Source organism: Hemiscyllium ocellatum, chromosome 32 (genome assembly GCF_020745735.1).
Source record: "Hemiscyllium ocellatum isolate sHemOce1 chromosome 32, sHemOce1.pat.X.cur, whole genome shotgun sequence".
Classification (NCBI taxonomy): Eukaryota; Metazoa; Chordata; class Chondrichthyes; order Orectolobiformes; family Hemiscylliidae; genus Hemiscyllium; species Hemiscyllium ocellatum.
The window spans coordinates 26,226,553-26,247,287 of record NC_083432.1 but is presented as its reverse complement, the minus strand read 5'-3'; the positions used below and the strand labels follow the sequence as shown (position 1 = coordinate 26,247,287).

Here is a 20,735-nt window from a genome sequence, read left to right as displayed (position 1 = left end):
TAGAACTTCAACTTTTAGATCTGGTCTATCCTTTTCCATCACTATTTTAAAACGAATAGAATTATGATTGCTGGCCCCAAAGTGTTCCCCCACTGACACCTCAGTCATCTGCCCTGCCTTATTTCCCAAGAGTAGGTCAAGTTTTGCACTTTCTCTAGTAGGTACAACCACATACTGAATCAGAAAATTGTCTTGTATGCAATTAAGAAATTCCTCTCCATCTAAACCTTTAACACAATGGCAGTCCCAGTCGATGTTCGGAAAGTTAAAATCCCCTGCCATAACTACCCTATTATTCTTACAGATAGCTGAGATCTTATAAGTTTGTTTCTCAATTTCCCTCTGAAGGGTTTGCTGTACTCTTCTGTTCTTCAGTTCACTGAAAAGACTGCTATCATCCTGGTTGTGTGCTGGTATAAATAAAATGCAAACTGAGCATTTTATCTATGATTAAACTACACCCCCAAACTGAAGCACCATTATATTAAACCCCAAGCCATCCTGAAGCATGATGGAGGATTCAATTTTTAATTTTTACATGACCTGGATCTCTCACATACAAAAATGAAAGCATCAACCTTCCTGGTTTCTTTTTTAAAATCAATGATTTGAATTATTCTCAGAAATTGTCAAGGGAAAGAATCAGTATGTAGCCACAATATTATTACCTTTCAATCTTTCCTTGGATATCCTTGCAATCCTCTATCAGTTGTTGTGTCTTTTAACAACAGGATAACATTATCTTTCAGATATAATTTTCATTCCAACTCCTACTCCAAACAGTATGATTAATTTCCTAATTAAACCTTTCCCAACTGATGGCTATAAATCCCAACACCAATTACCACCAATGGCTGCATATCATCACTCCATCCAATCCTTCTCTCAAATTGGACACATCGAATACAGAGAACAATGTGAAACCAGTTTAATTTCCCCATATGTTCAGATGACCATCTACAGGTCTAACGGCTACAATGTACAATCGTTATTGGGAGTAACCCCACAAGATAGACATTACCTTAGCAGAATTCATCACACCTTTTGATCAACAATTCTGATCAACACTAAACACTATCTGGTTGATTTGGATGAGTTGAACCAAAAGGGCCTGTTTCCATGCTGTGCTCTCTATGACAATTCTGTCACTACCCCAGCCTCAACTGTTGGCTGGAACAAATTTCAATCAATTTTCCTGTGTTAACTTCATTCCCCAAACTTCAGCATCTGTTGCTTTTCAAAGATGTCATTCCATAGTTAAACTCTACATAACTTAACACTCCCTGTTGGCAATATTTTCCATCACTGGCAGTCTCCCTTCACTCTCTTTTTACCCCTTCCTTCTTTCTCTTTCTCTCCCTCCCCCCAACTCCTTTTCTAGTCCAGCCATTCGTGTCATCTATTCAACAATTCCACCATCTGACCATTACCTTGGACCTCTGACCCTCTCCCATCTTCTCTGTTACCAACATATTCTCCACCCCTATATACCCATTCCTTTTCAATCTGTCCATCTCTCCTTCCTTCTTTATCTCCTACCTCTTCTTCCCCTCTCAATCATATTTTCCTGTCTCTTACCTTCCAACTAATCCTGAGGTCACACATTGGGTAATCAACTCCAAATGGTGGGTTTTGTTCTTTCAAGAACATTAATGAACCATTTGAGTTTTTGAGATTATCTAACAGCTTTATTTTCTCATTGAAACCCCAAAGAGTTTCAATTTGGAATTTGAAATCATTATTAGTTGAGGACTCCGAATTGTTTGATCAGTAACATCAAATTTAATTGGTTATTTATCTCACCAATGTAGAATCATGCTGTGAGCCAACTGACTACTTAAAAGCAGTGGTCTACAAAAATAATTAATTGTCTGCAAAATACAGTGTCCTGAAGAAGTGAAAGGCAGATCTTTCTTAGATATTTCTGACTGCAGCGATAATAAGAACTTGCCTGATGCCTGGTTGCATGCCTGTTGTTTTCATCTTGTCTTTGCGATAATGCCCTGTCATCAATCTGCCTTTCACGTTGCTGAGCTCTAACCTGTAACCATCAACAGCAGAAAATTAGAAGTTAAACTCTACAAATCCCAGAAGCAACCAGATAATTATTGCACTGACAAGTTGGGCAGAAGGCCAAGAAACTGCTGTCTAGATAACTTATCAAACAGCCTGGATCACAATTAACATCAGTAAACATTAACAAAATTATGGGTCCCACCTTTCCAATACTTACTGAAGCTCAACAAGAGGTATATATTTTCAAATACAGCCTATTCAAACACTGCTGGACACAAACATACACAGCACAGGGAGGGCTATGCAGCTTTTCTGTGAATGCAGATCTACACGTTAATCTGTAACAAACATCTTCATTCCTTTCTCCAATCACTACTGCACTGGAGTGAGATGCAAAGTTTCAACTACCAGGAAAAGTCCCCCAGCAACTAAAGCAAAAACACTCATATCATATTGAATTAATTAGCTTCCCTGTGTCATGCCCAAACCATTGAAAAACGCAATCCCTTACTATGTTTCTCCAACAGCACTCCTACAGCAAACTTCTCACTTAAAAATTCAGATTTTGGGCTGTGCTGATAATGGTTCACCCAGTTCTGGATAGATGGGATTCAAGATGTGTTGGTGGGGTTCCCATTCAGTTTCTACTATTGATTCAAATGCAGTGTGGTAAATGCAGTGTCAAGCAAACACAACAAATGATTACTATAACACATCAACTGCCAAAGATTCAAACCACTTTTTTCTTAAAAGCACTGATTACAGATTAGAACACTGATTGTTTGGCACGACTGCAGGCATGAAGCGCCCAGTGGATGGGCATCAAAATAACTATAGGTTCTCCAAGATTTCAAACACTACTGTAAATGTATGATTGAATAAATGTATGATTGAAATGAGGACCATTGCTTGAAATGTAATCTCATTCGTTTTCAGTACATGATCATTGTTTTCACACATGCTCTGCCTGAAAACAGGTCATTATCTGCTTACATCACCCTGAGCCATTCGCTCAATAACTTTTTTGCCAATATTAATTTTCTATTGCCTTCCATGCTCAGTGACAGAATGAGAATGCAAATGGCAGGTACTTCAGCTGGAACAGAAATCAAATTGTGCTGTTGGCATTTTTGTTGTCCAACACTAGTCATTTTACCAACTTAGCCAACTGGATCCTGGTTTCAGCATACGTATAGTAATTAACCAATTTTGGAGGAAATGCAACTCTCTCAATCTTACTCTACATCATGACTTGAAACTATACTGAATTGTGTTTAAAACCATCATTTGCAATTGTGTCCATCACCAAATCAAGTCAATTATAATTATAAGGGATCTCAAAATGAACAGCGGAGCGTCAAAAAAAATTAATATGAATTATATAAAACAAGGTGGTTATAGTAATGAAAACCCCAAAATCTGCCCCTCCTATTTATCAAGAATTGGAGGCTAAGAGAATGTTCGAATAGAATTAATGTTAAATATTTCAAAATATAATGTAAAATCCACAATACCTTACATTCGTCTGCAGACAGATTATGATATAATGGACAACCAGATATGGAGAAGTGCCTTTCATGTTTTCCAGTCAAATGACCTAGATTTAACAACACGAGTAATGATATAATCACATGATTATCAAGAATACATGTCAAAATACATTTCAATATTGTTTTACCCAGATAGTCGGTTCTTGATTCATCTTCAAATAAAACATGGTATCAGCATTACAATTTTAGCAACAGTTGAGAAGCTGCCTTGTTTCTATTGATCCATTTAGGACATACTGTACAAATACTGCATGACCATTCATGAAAGTAACTACAGTTAAGAGATACCTAAAATAAAAAGGTACAACAAAATTGATTATGATTCATATTGAGTATGCAATCGAACCATACTCTCACAACTAACTTATAAAGCTAGAATGCATCTCTTAACAGGTTGATTAGAAAACATTTATAAAGCTAGAATGCAAAGGGGACTTCTGGTTCAATGCTATGATCCTATCTCTGAGCCAGGATGCCCACATTCAAGTCCGTTTTTTTAAAAAGAAGAGGTGCATCATAACATCCTTGAACATTCTGATTAAAAATATTGATCATGCCTGGGGTGCTGTGCATTACCAAAAAAAAACACAAATTGTGGGCTCAAATCAAAAGGGATTACAGAAAGAACGTTTAGGATCAAAAATACTGTGTTAACCTTAAACTGTAGCAATGCAGCCTTAGATATTACCCAATCATGAACAATCATCCTCCATTCTAAATTACATCAAATGAGAGTTCTTTTTTTATAGACAATATGGTATATCTTGCAGTTATTAGAGTTTTTAACTTTTAGTTTTTTTTTCCCCAACAGTAGCATTTCCACCGGAGTTGAAAGGCAGTAGGTTAGAAACTACATCACAAGAAGTGAGCACTATCTAAACAGGTGACTCTAGTTATGCAAGCATTGATGCAAGAACATTCAATAAGCTAGATGAATTATTTAGTCTTCAATATTAGAAGAGTGCCTATGCAGATACTAAATAAGGCAGAATTCAGTTAAGCACACACATTATCAAAAAGGTACTTAGTCAAACTATCAGAAGGTATCCAGGGGTATTCTACCTATAAAGCAGTTGATGTCCTCTTAATTTAGGAAAATTAGTGAAGAGGTGTAAGGAGAGAAGCACACCAATGAAAAGCTGCATTCACTAACAACCCCTTCCTTAGATTTTGGCCCTAGGTTTATCCTGTTGGGCAGAAACACTCACCATTACAACAAAACATGATTCTGACTTCAATAAATAATTGAAAAAGCAGAAGACAGTCAATTATATATATTCTCGTCCTACCTATGATTTTCTCTGTCTTCGCATTTGTAAGGTCTTCTATGAGACGATAAAGTTTTTTCAACCAGTCTATTTCGTTGCACAACAGAAAACCAACTATGTGAATCCTAAATTGCCTTCTTTACACTACAACTGTAAAAATGGTTGGATTAAAAATGGAAAAGAAAAACTATGCTCCTGCATTCGCAAAGGCAGTTTACACGCAAGTTTTACTCTACATCAAACAAAAGCTTGTTCAGACTGTTCACACACGGAGAAGGAGTGTAGATCTTACTAACACCATCTGGAAGAGTGGCGGTGAAATAAGATTATAAATCTCTTGTGCACTAGTCAAGCAGCCAAGAAAAGATAGCAAAGACGACACTGGGATAAGGCTGTGATCTCATCTCTTTCCCAAGGAGCATGTTTACGCACCAACATAAAGAGAAACAGCAGCAAAAGTACACAAGAAAGTAATATGCCTCCTATCTCAACCAATGCACATTGCTCAAAGAAACTAAAGAAATGACAAAAATTACATTTGAAGTGTAAGCAGGTGAACATTAACGTAGCAAACTTGGAACATGCCCTTTGGTTGAATATCTGTAATGCAGCTATTTGCTAAAGTTTTCGAGCAAGTAGACAGTCTAAAGAATTGTCAATATTCTGCAAATGTTCAGCAGACATAGAAACAATTTATACCTAAAGAATTGCAGCCCGGAGTAGGGCATTTCATGTTGAAATTATAACTCTCATGAAAACGGCGACGTTTTGGCCTGTGAGAGAGGTCACTTCCAGAGTCTTTCATTGAAGCATCTTTCGCTACACTCTCATCATGGGATGCATTTGGACTGGAAATATCAATGTCAGATTCTGAGGATGGAGCATTGCCTGTAGGGGTACGCGGGGGAGACTCATCATGGTCAACAGCTGTCTTAGTATCTGAAAATAGAGAAAAATAAAGTACAAGTTAACAACAACAACAACTTTAATTCCTCAAAATATATGCCAACTACAACGTCCTGTTTACATACTGGATCCAAAAGAATTATATTTTTGAAGCATTCATGCTGTATATATTTTATTTAAAATGTTTTATTTAAAATTGCACAGACGAATGTACAAATTAAATTTTTCGCAACAGAAAAGTTCAAATGCCATGGTTCCATCATTCCATGTATTTTATACTTAGGACTTAAAAGTCATAAAGAAAATATTAGTAGAAATAAGCAGTTTCTATGGTTTGGAAAAAGTAACAGCACGAACTGAGAAAGCATGAATTTCGTGACAGAAACGATGGAAGGAGAAAAATATAGTGTAAGAACTTGAATTTAAATGCACCTTTAACACAAGCAGGGACTCAGAGATACATTTTAATGAGCGTGTTAAAGGATGAAAGCAAAGTACACAGGCAGAAAATTCAAAGCAGAAAGCCATTGCAATTGAAGTCATAGCCATGAATGATGGAGCAATGTTACAGTTCAAAAGTAACAAAATTAAAATTCAGAGTACCACGAAATAGAACAGTAAAGAGAAAACATGAACAAAAGTTTTAATGAAGAGAGTTTAATTGCAAAATAGCTAGCATGCATGCATTGAAGTTCAAGAATTACAATTGACATTTTGGAAAAGACTTCAATGTAGCACAATCAAGAATCAAGTCAACGTAAAAAATGTTAAGAGGTAAAGCAAAATCATGCTACTGTTTGCAAGTATTGATTAAACTTATGTGACACAGCAGAGAAGGTTTTTGAAGAGACAGAAAATGTAGGTTGTTTTTTATTAATTTTTTAAAAATCAAATACAAATTAAGCCACTTGGCCCCGAGAAGACTGAAGACAGAGCATAGAGGGCATACAATTTGAAGAAAGTTAAATGAATTAGAAGTGAAACATCAAAACTGCTGCAATTAAAACAAAAAACAGTTGGAACAAGAATGAACGAGAGAAAACGAGTGAGAATATGAAGCAGAATCCACCATGAACTACTCAAGAAAAATAATCAATCATAAAATTTCTTTGAGCAAGAGCCAATTTCTATGACCATTGGGTTTCATTGCTCCCCCAATTGATCACCATTGCTCCCTTCTGCCCCACTGACCCCATTTTGCTTCCCCCTGGGCCTGTCCTTCTGTGTTGCCGTGTTGGGGGAGAGAACTCATTTCTGACCTCATCCAGAACATGGGAGCAGGCAAGTGAGTCTAGTTTAGTTTGGGATTATGTTTGGCATGGACTGGTTTGACGAAAGGGTCTCTTTCCATTCTGTATGAATCTACAACTCTATATACCTCTCCAAAAAAAAAATCTGCTTATAATCAGATCCTGAGCATAATCAAATCAATACTGGATTCATCAAATATTCAAGAGGTAGTTCCAGAGGAGCACAATAACACTAATACATTAGCAACTGGAATAACAGACTAATCAAATATGGATTGGATCAAGATAATTCTGAAGTTAGCAACACTTAACAGTAAGCAGAGTCTGTCTTTTGCATTTGACAGCACAAGCAAATTTTCAGAAAAAGTCGAACAGGTTTACAGTAGTGCACAGGCCAAGAGTAAGTTCAGATATATACATCTGAAGAATGATGATAGGGAAACCATGAGGTCTAGAATCCTTACTGGAGTTCATACAGATAAAACAGGTCTAAAACTGAGCACTGCATACAAGGAGAACTAAGAATAGGATTTTGAGAACTATGAGCCAAAAAGATTCGTTTCTAAAGGGGAACATGGAAAGAAGGGATCAGAGGAGTGGCAAGTGGATAATGACAATAGTAGATCAGAGCAAGGGCTGAAGAAAATCGCTAAGTCCCTTTATTTTACAGTGAGGTAAAGTTGCGATGACAGTTATAATTTACTTCAGATACAATTTACCTCAAGATAAAACAAAATAAAGAATACACTTGTACATCAAAAAACAATAATTTCTGACCATTCTCATAAATACTTCAACTGAGTCTTTTGTTGATCGGTTGTCTTGTTGCATGTTCGAACAAAACCCTGGCTTGGCTGCATTTTTAGGTCTAATATGTCTTTGTTATATATAAAAGAAAGGGGAGAAGTTCAGGATCTCTTGCTAAGTACTCAGAGCCAGCTACAGTTCAGCACAATGGTGAGAGGCATTATTGATTATTTAAATAATTTCATGACTTTGTATAATAATTACAACCGATAGGAAACAACTCAAATCTAGTTTAAAGTTTGATTGAAGATTTGCAGCTCGGGTATCCGTTGTTGTGGTTGTGTTCGCCGAGCTGGAAGTTTTTGCTGCAAACGTTTCGTTCCCTGGCTAGGGAACATCATCAGTGCTATTGGAGCCTCGTGTGAAGCGCTGCTTTGCTGTTTCTCCCGGTATTTATATTGGTTTGTTCTTGCCGCTTCCGGGATCACCAATCTCGGGACTCATAGCAGAGGCAGTTATGCAAAGGTTAGAACATACAGCCCTACCACAAATCCAACCCAAACTCTGGATCAGATATGTTGATGACACCTTTGTAATCATCAAAAACACAGAAATAGAAAAAACACACCGAATCATCAACGCCACACTCACAGGAATCCGATTCACACGAGAAGAGGAAAAGGATAGCCAACTCCCATTCCTAGACGTGTTAGTAGAGAGAACACCCAACGGAGAATTCACCACAAGGGTACACAGGAAACTAACACACACAGACCAAGTCTTAAACTATGAAAGTAACCACCCCAACACACACAAACGAAGCTGCATCAGGACACTATTCAAAAAGGGCCACAACACACTGCAGTACACCAGAACTGCGAAAAAAGGAAGAGGAACATCTATACAAGGTATTCGCCGAAAACGGATACCCACGCAACTTTATCACCAGATGCCTAAGAGATAGACCAAGGAACGAGGACACGCCACAACCCAAAGGACTAGCCACTCTACCATACGTCAGGAGCGTCTCAGAACTGACAGCCAGACTACTGCGACCCTTAGGACTCATAACAGCACACAAGCCAACATCCACACTCAGACAACAAATCACTAGAACAAAGGACCCAATACCCAGCATGAGCCAAACTAACGTAGTTTACAAAATACCATGCAAGGACTGCACAAAACACTATATAGGACAAACAGGAAGACAGCTAACAATCCGCATCCACGAACACCAGCTAGCCACAAAACGACACGACCAGTTATCACTAGTAGCCATACACTCAGACAACCATCAACATGAATTTGACTGGGAAAACACCACCATCATAGGACAAGCCGGACAGAGAACAGCCAGGGAATTCCTGGAAGCATGGCATTCATCCCCAAACTCCATCAACAGACACATTGACCTGGACCCAATATACAAACCACTACAGCTGAAACTGACACCCGGAAGCGGCAAGAACATCCATCAACAGACACATCGACTGGACCATATACAAATCACTGCAGCTGAAACTGACACCTGGAAGCGGCAAGAACAAACCAATATAAATACCGGAAGAAACAGCAAAGCAGCGTTTCACATGAGGCTCCAATAGCACTGATGATGTTCCCTAGCCAGGGAACGAAACGTTTGCAGCAAAAACTTCCAGCTCGGCGAACACAACCACATCAAATCTAGTTCATTAGCACTGGAATTATCTAGCACTTCAGATGCTTTTTATAAAAAACCTTTTCAGGAATATGTAGTATTTTAAAATGTTTAAATTTATCCTTTTCTCCCTCAATATTTTCTCAATAGGCCATAGGTCTTAAATCAGATAACATTCTCTGGTATTAAAATGATATTTGCATTTCAAATGACCCAGCAGCCTTTGCAACATCATCAATTCACTTCTCAATCATGGACAGTTTTCTGTCATAAGGTATTTCACTCTTTGCCTGGTGAATCAAGAGCAATAAAATTGTGCAGATAAAGCATAATATCCAAAACTTCAAGTATTGGCAATGCTGAATGAACCACACAGTGCTCCAAAAAAAATCATGCACATTCAATCAAGCACAGATCACTATGACCTTATCTCCATATTTCATTCTCCTTGATTCTCCCAATCTTAAACCCACAATCATTTACTAAACAAACTTCTGCTAATAATCAGCAGTTAGCAGTTCTAACCCATGTCTTTAATCATAAGACAAACAGTTTGACAAGATTTAACTATTTTGTAGATAACCAATTAACTGTGGTTTTGATTTTTCAAGTATGTTTAAACTTTGAATATCTGCCCAGGCTATAATGTAAAATCAAGAAAACAAAATGCAAGCAATTAAAAAGCCTGACTGTACAAGTTGCTTAAAAGTTCAGAAATGAACCACAACATCACCAATGCAACATTTTCAACAAAACTTACTATGCAGTAAATGAAATAATTCAAGACAAAATGTTTACCATTGCACTTCATTGCGCAACAAAAGCATGCCTACAGCCCACCCTCACTGCCCAGCAAACTGGCTTCAATGAAAGCACATAAGTTGCAACATTCCCTTTACAAGTAGTGAAACTTAGGGTAAATTTTAAGTTGCCAAATGCACTGAGAAGGTAATATTGAATTCAGCAGATTGCTCAATTTGTTTTCTATAAAAATTACTGCACAGAAAAAAGCTACTCATTCGGTAAGGCTTGATAATAAGTTGCAAGCCACATTACACAAGGAATCTGGAGCTGAGAGAAAATTTTGAGTCTAAAAACAATTTATTGAAGAGAAAATTGGCACACAGAGGCGTTGTGCCAGTACACTTAATATTTTGACCAAATATATTTAATAAATTTCTTTCACGTTAAATATTTCAAACCAGGTGGAAAAATCTTTTTACCCCTTTGCTTTTCTCACAAATTCTGTGATTATTTACCAGGTTTGAACAAAGTACCAGCCTCTTCACAACTCTTTATTCTGTAGGGCAACGAAGTAACAATCACAATGTGACATCCTGAACTGGAAGGGGACCAATATCTTAGTGGCCAAGTTTGCTAGTGCTACAAGGGAGGGTTTAAACTAAATTGGCAGGGGAGTAGAGATCCTCAGCAGCAGGGGGGCAAGTGCGAGGTTGGAAGGAGAAATAGTATTCCAAAACAATAAAGTGAAGAGAAAGTGAGGCTGCAACACAACAGGGAGCAAGGAATGCCTGTTGGATTAAATTGGATCCGGTTCAATGCAAGAAGGCTGACAGGTAAGGCTGATTAACTCAGGGGATGGATAGGTAGGTGGGATATTATAGTCATTACAGAAATATGGCTAAGGGAGGGACAGCTTAATGTACCAGGGAACAGCTAATTTAGGTGGGACAGAGTAGTGGAAAGAAGGGACACAAAGCTGCATTTTTGATTAAGGCGAGTATTAAAGCAGTGATGAGAGATGAAATAACTGAAGAATCATCCAGTGAGGCTTTTGGATGGAGCTAAGAAATAAGGGCATGGTGACAGTATTAGGGTTGTACTACAGGCTCTCAAATAGTCAACAGGAATTATAGGAATACATATGCAGGGAGACTGGGGAGACCTGCAGGAGCAGTAGGGTTGTCATAGTTGGGGATTTTAAGTTTCTGAACATAGAGTGGGTCTGCCAGGGCGTTAAGGGCTTAAATGGGGTGGAATTTATTAAGTGCATTTAGGAAAGTTTTTCCTTCTCAGGAGGGAGCAAAACGTGATCTATTCTTGAGAAATCGGACAGGACAGGTGATGGACGTGACAGTGGGGGAGCACTTTGGCATCAGTGACCATAGTTCTATTCATTTTAAAACAGTTATGGAGAGGGACAAAACTGGTCCACATGTTCATGTTTAAATTGGGGCAAGGCAAATTTTAACGGAATTAGACAGGAGCTTGCAGGGGTTGATTGGGCTAGTTTGTTTGCAAGCAAAGGGACCTCCAGCAATTGGGAGACCTTTAAAAGTGAGATAGCTAGAAGTCAAGGTTAAGGTGTTCCTGTGAGGGTGAAAGGCAAGGTTGAAAGGAATGGGGATCCCTGAATGTCAAGAGACATTGAGGCTTTGATCAGAAAAAAGGAGGTATGATTCAGGTAGAGGCAGCTGAGATCAAGGGAATTTCTGGAGGTATATAGGAGATACAGGGGTTTACTGAAGAAGGAAATCAGGAGAGTGAAAAAGGGGCACGGGACAGCCATGGCTGAGACAATTAGGGTGAATCAAAAGAGGTTTTATCAGTATATTAAAGGAAAAAGAATAACTAGAGAGAGAATTGGACACCTCAAGGTCCAAAGTAGACATGTACGTGTAGAACCGCAGGAGATGGGCAAGGTCCTCAATGAATATTTTTCCTCTGTGTTTACCATTGGGAATATGGGGAAGTTAGTGGTCATATCTTGGGGACAGTCCATATCACAGTAGAGGTGGTGTTGGATGTATTAGAATGTATGAAGGTGGATAATTCTGATCCTGACCAGATATATCCAAGAACAGTGCAAGAGACGAGAGAAGACATTGTGATGGCCCTGGCTGATATTTTTGGATCATTGTTAGCCACAGGTGAGGTCCCAGAAGACTGGACGGTAGTGAATGTTGTGGCTTTATTCAAGAAGGGCTGTGAAGAAAAACTTGGGAACTGTAGACCAGTAAGTCTAACATCTGTGGGAAGTAGACCAGTAAGCCTAACATCTGTGGGAAGTAAATTACTTGAGAGTATGCTGAGGGATAAGATATACATGCATTTAGAAACACAGGGTTTGACTAGGAATAGTCAACATGGTTTTGTGTGTGGGAGATCATGCCTCACAAATTTGTTAGAGTTCTTTGATGCCGTGACCAGAAAGATGACAAGAGCAGGGTGGTAGACCTAGTCGATATGGATTTTAGTAAGGTCTTTGATAAGGTTCCAAAAGGTAGGCTGCTCTGAAAGTTTAAATCGCATGGAATCCAGGGAGATCTGGAAACTGGTACACAATTGGCTTGATGGTTGGAAGCGGACGGTTATAGTGGAAGAATGCTTGTCGGACTGGTGGCCTGTGACTAGTGGAGTGCCTCAGGGATCGGTGCTGGACACACTGCTGTTTGTTATCAATGATTTGGATGAGAATGTACAAAGCATGATGAGTAAGTTTGCGGATGACACTAAAATAGATGCTACCGTGAACAGTGAGGAAGATTATCAGAAATTGCAGCAGCACCTTGATCAGCCGGGGGCATGGGCCGAGAAATGGCAAATGAAGTTTAATATAGTGTGAGGTCTTGCATTTTGCAAGTCAAATCAAGATAGGAGTTTCATGGTAAATGGTAGGGCCTTAAGTAGTGTAGTGGAACAGAGTTCAGTTCACAGTTCTCTGAAAGTGGAGTCACAGGTAGATACAGCAGTGAAGGTAGCTTTTGGCACATTGGCCTTCATCAGTCAGGGCATTGAGTATAGAAATTGGGAAGTTATGTTGCAGTTGTACAGGACGTTGTTGAGGCCATACTTGGAGTATTGTGTTCAGTATTCATCACCTTGTTATAGGAAGGATGTTATCAATTGCAGAAGAAATTTACAAGAATGCAACCAGAACTCAATGGCCTGAGTTATAGGGAGAGGTTGGACAAGCAAGGGCTTTTTTTCTTTAGAGGACAGGAGACTGAGGGGGAATCTTATCAAGGTGTTTTAGATCATGAACATGTACTCAGTCTTTTTCCCAGGGTTGAGGAATCAAAGATCAGAGGGCATCAGTTTAAGGTGAGCGGGTCAACTTATTACACAGAGGGTGGTACGCATATGGAATGAGCTGCCAGCAAAAGTGGTTGAGGAAGGTACATTAACTACATTTAAAAGGCATTTGGACAAATACATGGATAGGAAAGGTTTAGAAGGATATGGGCCAAGTGCAGGGAAGTGGACTTAGCACTGATGGACATGTTGGTCAGCATGGACCAGTTTGGGCCAAAGGGCCTGTCTCTGTACTGTATGACTCTCGGACTTATCTGAATTTTGTTTAGAAAATCAAATAGTCCAGTGAGTCAACAATGCTTCAGCAACAAGATTCTTTTGTGGTTGTTGTGCAGGTTTAGTTAGCTGCATGGTCTGGTAAAATTAATAAGAGTTGCAATGATTTGCAATATATAGCAAATGTAGCAGAAAAAATAACGGGATCATAGAATTCCTACAGTTTGGAAACAGGCTATTTGGACCAACAACTCCACACCAACCCTCCGAAGGGTAACCCGTCTAGATCCAGTCCCCTACCCTATGAATCTACATTTACCCCTGACTAATGCACCTAACCTACACATCCCTGAACGCTATGGGCAATTTAGCATGGACAATTCGCTTAACCTGCACATCTTTGGACTGTAGGAGGAAACCCATGCAGACACGCAAAGAATGTGCAAACTCCACACAGACAATCTTTCAAGGCTAGAATGGAACCTGGGTCCCTGAGGTGGTGAGAGAGCAGTACCAACATTATAGTAAAAATAAATCATAAGCACGAAAACCAAACAAGAAACATTTAGAAATACAGGCAGTCCTGGGTTGCAAACAGGTTCCAGTCTCTAGTCAGTTTGTAGGCAAGTCGGAAAGCAATGCAGAACAACAGAAAATAGCCATCTATAACTACAGGAAACATTCATTTGTCAGATCTTTAAAATTACACCCCTATCCAAGATCAAGGTTGTAAATAGCAGCATTCGTAAGTTGGACATTTGGAAGTTGGGGACCCTCTGTAGAATCTGAAAATTGGGAGACATACATGGTATGCTATTTTATGCAACTGTTGTTACAAAAACAGAGGAATCCTTTCTCAAGAAACTGAAAACAGGCACTGATGTACGTGACAATTTAACAGAGAATTTTACTTTAGCTCTTGAATACTAAATACAAATAAACATGCTATGGTTGGATGACCATCTATCTTTAATCATACCTTTATCTGAAAATTCAACTGCATGTTCAGTTTCTGATCCAGATGAGCGGGTCTGTCGGAGTGGGTACTTCTTAGGTGTGACTGGAGTTGTCTGTTGTTGGCTACGTGTTACCCTTCTTGTAGCATAAGCAGGTTCATCTGATGCATATGATGGTATCTGCTGTACTGGGCTAGAATCTGCAGAAGGTTTGTAAAGTCAGTTATCCAACATTTTAGATAGACAGAGAAAATTCAACTCGAATTCACAAATTCATAATGTAAGATAAAATTTTAGTCAAATCAAGCTATCGCAGATGGTGGCGATCTTAAAAAAACACTGGCAAAACTCAACAGCTGGTCTGGCAGCATCTGTGGAAAGTAAAAGTTGCAGGCTCATGCTAAGTCTGAGTAGTTGAGGCAGAGTGAGATTTGAGGAATTTGATTTGAAGTGGCAAATTAACGGGTAAGGTTTTTTGAAGTTTAACTTTAAATTAAAAGTTAAGACTTACAAAACAGAAGCCTGCCTGGCACTAGTAGTTATCTGTCAATGAGCTGAAAGCACTTTGTAGTAGGAAGTTTTCTGGAGACTCATCACAGCCTCCCTATATACGAGAAGGTTTGTAAAACTGCAGAGTCAGAAAGGGCTGCTTAGTGAGACAATGCCAGAATGAGTTTAGACAATGTCAACAATGTTGTTATGGACTGAGAGTCAGGAAACATTGATATTCTTTTTTAAAAAACAACCTAGCACTGGGAAATGTATTTACAGTAAGTAGTGCAAATGTCATATGAAGGTATGCAGGGCAGCTCAGCCAAACTGGAATGCTCACGCTGTGGTGAGCTGAACATACTTTGGGGGCCTAGATAGGTACGTGTACAAGATGTGACGCCAGCTGGACAAACTTCAGCTATGGGTTTCGCAACACAAGCAGTGACTGAAGTCAATTTGGAGGCACGAGGCAGAGAACTAAATGAATATCACATGAATAATGCATTCAGAGAGCTAGTCAAACTAAGAGTATAAGCACACAAACAGGGAATGGGTGACTACCACATAGTTGAAAAGATCCTTGCAGATTATGCAGGAGTCCCCTTACATCTTGCTCACTAATCAGCTTTCCATTTTCAATACTGAAGACAACATTGGTTTTGCAAGGAAGAAAGCAAGATCCAAACCCATAACACTAGGTTAGGCCTTTACAAGACAGGACAGAAGGAACACAAATGGGAGAGCAGCAGTGATAGGGGATTTATGGGTAAGGGGAACACACAGCTTTCTTTGTTCATTCATGAATTTTCGGCTTCACTGGCTGGGCAAGCACTTATTACATACCCCTATTTCCCCTTGTGAAGGTGGTGGTGAGCTGCCTGTATAAACTGTTGCAGTCTAATGTTGCTCCAGTTTCCCTACAATGCTTTTAACGGAGGCAGTTTCACAAATTTGACTGGATGTTGGCAAAATCAGCATTTATTGTTGATCCCTTATTGCCCAGATGGCAGAAAGGAGGATGGAAGGGGGCGGGGGTTGGGCAGAGAGATGGAGAGATGGGAAAAGAAAGAGCCTTACAAAGAGTGCTGTGTTGCATGATGTTCACCCCACTGTTTTGACACTGATGAAGAAGAAACTGCCAGTCTGACGCTTTTAGACAGAGGTTAACAGCAACTAAATCCTCCAGACATTACATAATAGTTTTAAGTTTTCCTTTACCTTGAGAACTCTGACTATTTCGTAAAGAAGATCTGGTTAATCTGGTAGATCTCCGTGGCTGTCCATCACTCTCAGAGCTATCTGTATGATCCAGATCAGCAGAGAAGTCAGAATCTTCTGTACCCTCAGAGCTGCTGCCTGCCTGACGCTGAAACAGAACGCATGAGAGATTAACTGCTTAAAAACAAATTACATTCACAAAACACCCTCAATAGGATTTGCAGGCAATAGTTTCTGAATTCCACATGCAGACATTTTGCTACCTTGAGCTATGATATGTGGATTAAGTTGAATCCTGTTGCAAAGCAGATGTTTGTCAATAGTACCTAGTGGGAGGGCATCTGCTTTTATAACATATCCAGGGATAACAGGTAAGTTTTAAAAGTATTTGCATTAAACACTTTGAGTTTTGACCTTTTAGACATTAAATAAGAAATTAATGAGGTTTATTAATCAATCTATATGCATTTGTTATTAAAAAAATAGAAATTTGTGATTCATATCAAAATTCTTGGATTTTTAAAAATGTTTTAAAAGATGGTAGGATTAGTGGTAATGACTAATGATGGTAGTCATTATTGCTTCACAAAATATTACAACTATTTCCTCATCTGTCATCAACATAAGCAGATCCAGCACAGTTCATGTGATCATCACCTCCAACAGACACAATGGCAGGATCACTTCATGTTCTATTTATCTAATGACCTGATGTAACCAGGCTGCTGTGTAATCTTTTATGGCAATGTTGTGAAAGGCAAAATCCATTTCATGGTAATGGGATTAAGTTTCCTTCACTACCCCCTTCAAGAGTTCTGCATGAAATTAATTTGGCTACTCTTAACTTCATTCCTCATGGGAATCTACACACAGCAAAACTTCCCACGATTTGACAATTTGGTATTCCACTCAAAGGGTCTAAACCATTGTGAGGAATAGAAAGGTTCACAGTAGCAAAGCAAGAAACAGCATATTGTTAGTAGAAAAAGATATTTAAGAATAAGCTTTACTATACATTTAGCCACACTACAACTGACCCAATATCCAGAAAACTTGACTTGGATTTTCAAGGACAATGATTTATTGTTTATAATGTGATCCTTCATTTGTGAAGGAGAAAAACATTCCTATCAGTAACTGACCCTGCCCCCCTTTCCCGATCCCTCTATGGTCAATCACTCTGCACTGCTTACGATACCATTTCTCCTTGACTGGCTCAATGAGATGCTCTCACTTGATTCTACCCATTACTATCCAATTATCCAGCAGTGGTTTATCTTGCCAATTTTAAATTATTACCTCTGAGTCCTACTCCAAAGATCAACCCCCTTGGCTGTCTTTTCTTCATGGATATGCTATCCCTTGGCAATATCACCCAGAAACACAGGGTCAGTTTCCAACGAATAATGACAAGATACACCTCTACCTCTCCGGTCTTCCAATATCAATGGTGTCAGATGGCTTGTCTAGCATCCAGTCCTGATTAATCACCTCCCTTCAAACTGTTGAAGACTTAATAGTCATCTTGGTTTGCACAACACATTTGCATAAGTTGTGTGTCTCTTCAATCTTATATGACAGACTCTACTTCGGATGTATTTTCTCTCACTAGTTGCCTGAGGAAGGAGTGGGGGCTCCGAAAGCTTGCGGTTTCAAATAAACCGGTTGGACTATAAACCAGTGTTGAGTGATTTTTGACTTTGTCCATCTCATTCCAACACTGGCATCTCCACATCATGGCTACCACTGAAATATTTAGTACAGCAGGTTCAATGGTTTTTGTTTGTCTATTTATCCCCACAAAAGCCACAAAAAACTTGAAAGACTTAGGATCGCTCAAGTGGGAAATACACAGCAGCAACATAAATCAAGAGATTCAAAATGAAATGAATAAAAAAAGTAGAGTAAAAGCTACTCATAAAAAGTGTAAACTGCCAGTTGGAGACAAGGAATATATAGAACATACTGCAAGGTAAATCAGCAATCAATGGGGAAAACAAAGGCAGAGAGAGAATCTTTTGGAAGAGTTTTCAATGCTGAAAATGTGTTGTTGGAAAAGCGCAGCAGGTCAGGCAGCATCCAAAGAGCAGAAGAATCGAGGTTTCGGGCATGAGCCCTTCTTCAGGAAGGCTCATGCCCGAAACGTTGATTCTCCTGCTCTTTGGATGCTGCCTGATCTGCTGCGCTTTTCTAGCAACACATTTTCAGCTATGATCTCCAGCATCTGCAGTCCTCACTTTCTCCTCAAAGAGTTTTCAATACCTGGAATAAAGTCAATTAGTTTCATAAAGTTATCTAAATAAAGTTTCATTGTGGTTCAGTAATGTCAGAAATAATCAGTTTAAGTTTAATAATGAAGATTAATCACATAATAAAATAAATCCGATCGATCATGCCTACACCACCATTGATTAAGATTGTAGCAGATAGAGGATATTTTCAAATCAATCTTTTCAGAGATATTCTTAGAAATTTCTAACACAGGTGAAATTTGAATCCAACTCTCCTTGTACAGAGGTAAATATACTACCACTTCCCTACAAGAGCCCAGAATGTGGCTAACATGATTGTGGCCCGAATTAAACTCTCCAACTGTCTTCTTATAATCCTTGTCACAATTTAAAGTGCACATGACTGAAGGCAAAATTAAACTGTACACCACTTAAAACAAACATGAGAAGACACCTTTTCTCTCAGATTGTTAATTGCCCCTGGTACTTGCCAGACAGTGGTGAGGCAGATTAACTGAGTTCTTTTTAATGGCACAGGTAGAAAGATTCTTGATGAATAATGGAGTCAAAAGGTTATCAGAGGTAAGCATGAAAGTGGAGTCGAGGCCAGATCAATCTTGATCATTCTCCTTGCTTCTAATCCACATATTTGCATAAATGATTGATCATCAGCAATGAAAATATACAACTGTTCTGAGAAGAAAATTCTGAAGTGCAATAAACCTTAAAGAAAACATCTTTCTTCTTAAATGGGTATCTTTTATTATTAAACTATCCCTCATCTTCAACTCTCCCACAGTGAAACATCCATCCTAAGTCCCCCCAGGATATTATATTTCAATGAGGTCACCTCTCATCCTTACCTTTGATGAGCATAGAACTAATCTGCTCAACCTTTCCTTATTAAGATAACCCCTTATTGCAGAAATTAGCCAGTTAAACCTTTTGTGAACTGCTTCCAATGCGGTTATCCTCTATCATGCCATCATTGTTTCTGAGGGTTGGGCCAAACTTCCAATGGATTGGTCACACTTACGGTTTGCAAATGCATTCTACAGGATGGCTGATCACAAGACTCTCTTACTCTTAACCCATTCCATTAAGAATTTTGGAAGGATTGTCCACATTATGAATGCACCTATGACCAACAAGTCCAAGCATGGGACTTGAACCAAAAGCTTTGGCAAGGATATTATTACAAGGAATCAAATAAATTATCTATCCTTGCTGACATATTACCCCTGTATATCATGCAATCAAATCTTGTGCACTAACTTTTGATGTGACAATTTAGTGACTGCCATTTGAAAATATATACACACTTTAGCTGTTCCCCATTACCCATACTGCTTGTTACTTCCTCAAAAGAACTCAAACAAAATAGGAAAACATAACTTATCTTTCACAAAACCATGTTGGCTCTGCCTGATTTCTAAATATTTTATTAACAACTCCTTAGTAATGGATTCCATCTTAAGTGAGAAAACGACAATTGTACGAAGCACTCATTGTGCAGTCCATGAATGCCCTGTACAGCTGCAGCAACACTTCCCTATTTTGATATTCCATTTCCTTCACAATTAAACCAACATTTAATTTGTCTTTCCAATCATGACGGATGTTGGGCTAACTGACTTGTGGTTTCCTGCTTTCATCTTCCTTCTTGCTTGAATACTTTGTTGAGTTGTCACATCTGCTGTTTTTCAGTGCAATGGGTTCTTTCCAGAATCTTAGGACATTTGAACGACTGCAAACTATGCATCCACCAACTCTACACACAATTATTTTAAGACCCTAAATGTAAGCCCAGTCTTTCAGCTTTTTTCCATATCTTTGTCATTGTGATCTTACTTGATTTAAGTTCCTCCCTCCCTTTATCCTCTGATTTTCAATGATTCTCTGGATGCTTTTTACATCTTCTCCAATGAGGATTGATATAAAATGTATGATCAACATTCCTAACATGTCCCTGTTTCCCAATATTAATTTCCCTGCCTCACTCTCTAAGGGACTCTTTTATTCTTTTACTGCTGGTATTATACTTCTCGCTTTCTTTCTCTCATACTCCTATTTCTCCTTTTGGTTTAGTAAGTGTTGACCAGTTTTTGAAATTCAACCAGTTTTCTGACCAAACATTAATCTTTGCAATATCCTGCATTCTTTCTTTCA

At 38.8% G+C, this 20,735-nt stretch overlaps 1 protein-coding gene across 4 annotated transcripts in view; it reads right to left on the bottom strand.

Moving 5' to 3' along the window:
* Positions 1-20,735, bottom strand: part of kat7b (K(lysine) acetyltransferase 7b) — a 91,259-nt gene that overhangs the window by 45,209 nt on the left and 25,315 nt on the right. For 3 of the 4 annotated variants that reach the window (XM_060849092.1, XM_060849093.1, XM_060849094.1), the window contains 5 exons: positions 16,336-16,483; positions 14,649-14,825; positions 5,534-5,773; positions 3,531-3,613; positions 1,952-2,041 (listed from right to left, as the gene is read on the bottom strand). In XM_060849092.1, coding sequence (XP_060705075.1) covers positions 1,952-2,041; positions 3,531-3,613; positions 5,534-5,773; positions 14,649-14,825; positions 16,336-16,483 — 738 coding nt within the window. The remainder of the gene's footprint in view (positions 1-1,951; positions 2,042-3,530; positions 3,614-5,533; positions 5,774-14,648; positions 14,826-16,335; positions 16,484-20,735) is intronic. The other variant, XM_060849095.1, reaches the window with a different exon arrangement.